The sequence below is a fragment of the Lipophrys pholis genome (assembly GCF_963383615.2).
Source record: "Lipophrys pholis genome assembly, chromosome: 18".
In the NCBI taxonomy this organism is placed as follows: domain Eukaryota; kingdom Metazoa; phylum Chordata; class Actinopteri; order Blenniiformes; family Blenniidae; genus Lipophrys; species Lipophrys pholis.
The window spans coordinates 13,616,681-13,622,234 of record NC_137646.1 but is presented as its reverse complement, the minus strand read 5'-3'; the positions used below and the strand labels follow the sequence as shown (position 1 = coordinate 13,622,234).

At 45.8% G+C, this 5,554-nt stretch overlaps 1 protein-coding gene across 1 annotated transcript; it reads right to left on the bottom strand.

The window, feature by feature from the left end:
• Window positions 1-216: 216 nt before the first annotated feature.
• LOC308123751 (claudin domain-containing protein 1-like) lies at window positions 217-4,556 on the bottom strand. Its single transcript, XM_080486404.1, has 4 exons — window positions 3,628-4,556; window positions 1,687-1,794; window positions 1,466-1,603; window positions 217-839 (listed from the first exon to the last, which is right to left on the bottom strand). The coding sequence occupies exons 1-4, from the start codon at window positions 3,917-3,919 to the stop codon at window positions 619-621; spliced, it is 759 nt and encodes a 252-aa protein (XP_080342530.1). The 5' UTR covers window positions 3,920-4,556; the 3' UTR covers window positions 217-618.
• Window positions 4,557-5,554: the final 998 nt, after the last annotated feature.

Below are 5,554 nucleotides of genomic sequence, written 5' to 3'. Positions count from 1 at the left end.
CCCCGTACATGTGCAATACTGTTGTTTTAAAGGGAACAAAGTGGGGAAAGGTCACCTGTGACCTCCGGGGAGGGACAAGAAGCGCGAGCTTGATTTGAAAAACTTCAACCAGCAGGGGGCACCAGAGCCGTGAGAAGTGTCCCAGTTCTGTCGTCTGTATCTTCACTGGCATGACATAAAACACACTCAAGTAGTAAAGATTCAATTCTCCAGATTGTAAAGCAAACATCACTTTAATGCGGCAGCTTAATCTCATTAGCACCTTCAGCAGTGACGGTTTAGATTGTGAATGCAGCCACTTGTCGGATCTTTAGAACAAAATGCAACATAGAACTGGGACGCGTCTCGTCCCGGTCTGAACTGAACATATGTCATATTATACACATCTCTCTGGTTGACCTTTTCAAACCAATCTCTGGAGGGATAAAAAAAAAAAAAATATCAAATCTTTTAATGCAGCAGATAGGGTCACTACTATATATGCACTTTAATCCGTCAGAGGGCAGAATGTGCAGATTAACCCACATCTTGCACCTCTGAGGTCAGTAGAAAATGCAACTTGGCGTCAGAAGTGATTTCAAACCGGGGGTGGAGGGCGGGTGGAGTGTGAGACTCAGTCTATGCCACCCGGTAGGCGGTCATGCGGTAGTAGTTCTGGCTGTGGCTGCGCGCCGCCCACACCAGCAGCGCGGCGGCCATCATGTGAAGCGGCGAGGAGATGAGGGCCAGGTAGAGGGACCAGCCCAGGGAGCCGTCCACCCTGTCGGGAAGCATGGACACCCTGTGGAGCAGGTCCATCCCAGCCAGGTAGCAGCACACCGTGGCCAGCGTGCAGAGACCTGCGGGACACGCGGGGGCGGGAAAAACGCACGTTTAAGTAGACGTATTTAGGGAATCATAGGAAGCTACAAAACCTGCAGTGTGTTACCGCACAGCAGTCGATTCTGACAGGAGACATTCAGCAAGCTGGCGTCAAACTAACAACATCAAGGTTTTGATTGTGGTTGAAGCAGAGGCCTTGAAACGTTATTACGTTCATAACATTAATGAGTGTTGGATTAAGAGAAATTAAAAATCTATTCTGATCTACTCTGGGATGTCAGATTTCAGTTTTCATCTCAGCAAAGTTTCACGTTCACACGGAAACATCGGAAATGCTGAAAACGATGTAGTCAGGATGTTGGGCCACTAGTAGGTGGTGTTGGTTGTTTTCTCGTGATGAAACCGCACACGCATGCGCAGAGAACAATACGCTATAAACATTAACAAGTTGCATTCTCCCCCATGAATTTAGAGCATTTAAAAAACAATTCCCATGTCGGGGGTCGATTTCAGTGGCTCCGCCCACACTTCAGCATCAACACATTGAGGTCAAGTGTTCCGTTCAGATTCACATGCGGAATGGCCCAGTTTGACTTGATTCACTACCGGTTGATATGAAGTGACGGAGCTGAGCCGGTCTTACCCGCCAACAGGTGAAGCACTCCGATTCCCAGAGTCGGAGTGAGGCTCCGGCAGAGACAGGCACAGAACCCGGTCAGCCCCGCCAGCACCACCAGGCCCAGGGACACCAGCGGCAGCAGGAACTGACACCTCCACAAATCTGTGCGATGACGAAAAGGGGCACAACGGTAGTAAGCGTGGCGATAAAAGCAGGTCAAGCATGACAGCTGTGGCTGAACTCACAGGTCCGCAGCATGTCCTCGCCACTGTTGTGGTTCCCCGGTTCTTTGTACTTTGGAGTGAACTGCTGAGGGAGAGTGAAACTCCGACACTCCAGCATCAGCTTCACATCTGAAACAGGACAGGCACCGGCACTTTAAGCATGACATTTACTCCTGCAAAGAAAGGACTTTTCATTTAGAGCAGTTGTTACCCTGCATGCTGTCTTTGACCATTTATCTAAAGCGTATAAATCAGTCTGATGTTAAAGCCGCAAACTCGAGCCGACACACCCACAGATTCTGGCCTTGCAGCTAAAACCGGACATCCGAGACAAGATCGGGGTCTCTTACCTCTAAAAGGACATGCAAAAAAGGAAAAAAATGTAATAAAATAAAGAAATAAAAGGACAGTTAATTGTGACTTAATTGTCATTACGATTAATCAGTTTCCCTGTTTTAAATCTTGTCATTTTGAATTTTCCAGCGCATGTTTGCGATTCATCACAGTTCAGTCCCACTTTTACAACGGAAATGTTTTAATTCCAATACAATTGCGACACATTGTGCAGCAATACACTTATCACCAGAAAAAATGAAGTAAATGTGCCAGCAGGCAATACCATCATTTAAAATGCTTCTACCAACGGCAATGAAGACGTTGGAGAGAACGATGTAACTCAGGGGGATTTATCTAACCCAGGGGTGGGCGACTGACTAATAGTCCCCCAAAGGGCCAAATGAAACGTTAACTCTAATGTTGAGACATTAGTTGACTTAAAAAATGTATCTCATTATAAAAAATTATTCTTTTTTTTTTTTTAAACATGATTTTTATGGGCGACTGATGCTCTGCGTCACTTCTTCCTTCCCTTCTTCCAAATGCGAGACTCAGCAAAAATGTAATAATGGCCAATGATGTGAAAATTTTTACCATTTTGCATGAAATACAGTCAATAATAACAGCTGATTTAATTCAGGATTTCCTGCTCAAGCGGAGACAAAGGGCCACCGAGTCTGGTTTACAACCACAGTAATGTTTACATTACATCACATTCCACCCACTGTCACGTCAATGTTGACATTTGTTAAGAAGGGTTTGCAAGTATCATATATAATATATATAAAGACACTAGACACTGTGATTTTTAACAATCTTTTACGTTCACAGCGAGCAACACTGTACGTGTGGACATGACTTTAAGTTTGCTGTGTGCAGATTGCTCAATGAAAACAAAAGCAGTATTCATCATTTCATACGGCCTTTCTATTGGTTAGTTAGTTGATGAAGGTCGCAGCAGCAGTCACCTTCACCCCTAATTTCTGACGCTGTTGGAATTTCCTCACAGGTTGATCTTTGGTCATAAGACAACAACCGTCCTTGAACGTGGCAGTGCAGCTTGGACCATCGATTTAGAAAAAAGAACAAATCCAGTACAACGATTCTGTCCCGATTGTAATCTTTTGTCTGGGACGGTGTGCAGCGGCCTTAACAGTGAAGTCTTCCTCAGCTCCACTGAAAAGGAGATTGAGATCACCTGTGAGCTGCTCACTGAGCTCTGGCCAATCAGGAGCCTGGAGGATAAATAGAGATTGAGCAACTGTCTGCAAGGAGATTCTATTTTATATTTTTGTCTTTGTAGAGGCTGTGAGAAGAAACCAGTGGTATTTGTAACCTTAGTGCTGCTGACGAAGCAAAAATAAATTAGTATTTTTGTTGTACTATTACTACTAGTGAGGAATCCAGGATCTGGTCGTTTCACTATTTGAAGTGTGACAGGAAATGTAAATGAATAAAAAAAAAAAAGTAAAAGTTGAATAACGCAACATTTAAGTTAACCTGCCCCCTCCAAACTCTTCTGGCGCGCCCCTGGAAGGTGCGCCCCCTGTGCGCGCGCCCTGCGCGTTTTATTCTATTTTTACATTTTCTTTTTTAATTAGGCGGGGTCCGTTACATAAAACTCACCTGGCTCCTTGTACCAGTTGGCCCCCCCGGGCACGAGCACGCACCGCCACCAGAGGCCCACGGTGCCGTTGAGGCGGAACAAGGTGTCGCTGTAGGTCTTCTCGTCGAACTCCCCGTCCATGAACTCCTCGTACAGCGAGCGCAGCTCGGACACGTTGGCCTCGCCGCGCACGGTGGGGCTGCTGTACTGGTACCAGTGCTGCGTGCCCACGGCCACCGACAGATACACGGTGGCCAGGATGCTGAGCACGCAGGCGATGACCAGAGCCGTGGCGTAGCGGTTGTCAACCATTGTTCACCGAGACAGAGACGCGTCAGAAGGGATTAAAGTTGACGCACCGTCGCGCATCAATCCCGGTCGATCTGCGATGCTGCCTGCTTCCCTCTGCAACGGTCACTCCGACATGGCTCAGCCAGGAAAACAAAAACCCCCTCAAAAAAACTCTGCAACAGCCGCTGGCAGTGTATTCTTCTTGTTGTTGTTATTATTATTTATAGATTGATACTCATCGTGTTCCCACAGTGAGCAGCCCCGCAGCCCGGCTCCGATGCGCCATCTGTTCCCCTTGTCCCACTTCCACAGATGGTGGGTGGCCCGACGCAGCGACGGATATCACGCGGCTCCGGCGCACAGGAACAACTCCTCGTTTGGGGGGAAAAGCAGGTGGTGAAGCCGGCGAGAGAATATCCACGATGTGTAACTTTGGTAACGGGAAGATTTGCACGCGCGAGTTTTTGGACGGCGGGCGGACGCCGGCTGCAGGGGAAGCAGGATGAGCCCGGGATGTAAACACACTAATCCCCGTGTTTTCCTCTTCCGGTTCCTGCGGACCGTCGGGGAAATCTTAAGAATAAACTGTGACAAACCGCCGCTTTTCTGGGGGTCTGTATTTGTGTGGTTCTCCCGGGTGACACGTACACCAAGAGTCGATATAGATAGAGCGTCTGTGAACTAAATAAGGACCACGTGATCCATCAACTTCGTGACAGGAGCGGAAATATGGGGGGGGGGTTCATGTAAATTGGGTCATGTAAACTGACAGGTTTGATTGGTTCGGCCTGATCCATTTGAAATAGCTTTGGGATGTGAGGATGTGTCGTTAACAATCTGTATAAATGGGGCATCAGATTGCATCAATGTAAAAGAAAGTCGTCTTCCCCTATTAAAGATGATTCTATATCAAATGATTATAATATTATAACCATTTGCACCATATCGCCCCTTTTTCATTTAGACCAGGGGTTTCAAACATAAGGCTTGTGGGCCCAAACTGGCCCACAATCTGGACAAACCACAAACAAAACAAACTGCAACAGCTTGAGAAATTTCTTTTTCTTTTTTTTTTTTTTACATTTCACCATTTTATACATCAGAAGGTTTCATTAAAATGGGATTTATGTTGAGATTCTAGTCATTTTCAGCAGTAAACGCTTGGGCCACTCAGAAGGCTTTTGGGCTGCTCGTGGCCCGTGAACCAGAATTAATTTGACACCACTGATCTACATCACAGGGGTCATAAAGTTTAGTTTTTTAGTTTGTCTGCTTAAATATTCGGAGCCTGAAAACCTAAATAAATAGTTACTCCGAGGCGCCTCTTTATGGTTAAGAGATGGTTAATAAAAATCTTCAGCCAGACCCTGTTTCACCAGCTGAGCAAATTTGGAGTTCAATGTGGTTTTGTTTGTCTTGTTAATATGAATCTTTAGTGTTTGTTGGTAAATAAAAATATTACAGGGGTATGAATGACTGATGGGTGAGGTGGAAAAGGGGTAGGAGTAAATGAGCTTTGCTTCTTCCTGCTCCTCTTCGGATACGTGGGATTATTCGTTTTTTGCTTCCTTTGCTCTGTTATTTTTGTTTGTTTGTGCTTGTTTTTCTTGGTTTTGTTGTTATTCCCATTTGTCAAATTTACTTTTCAATAAAAAA

What these genes read in the sequence shown, in the direction of transcription:
- LOC308123751 (XM_080486404.1), bottom strand. Translation starts at nt 3,919, where the DNA reads ATGGTTGACAACCGCTACGCCACGGCTCTGGTCATCGCCTGCGTGCTC. An exon ending in CAACTGGTACAAGGAGCCAG is followed by an intron (nt 1,795 to 3,627) that starts GTGAGTTTTATG and finishes GTCCTGTTTCAG; the next exon opens with ATGTGAAGCTGATGCTGGAG. An exon ending in AGTGCTTCACCTGTTGGCGG is followed by an intron (nt 840 to 1,465) that starts GTAAGACCGGCT and finishes CGTGTCCCGCAG; the next exon opens with GTCTCTGCACGCTGGCCACG.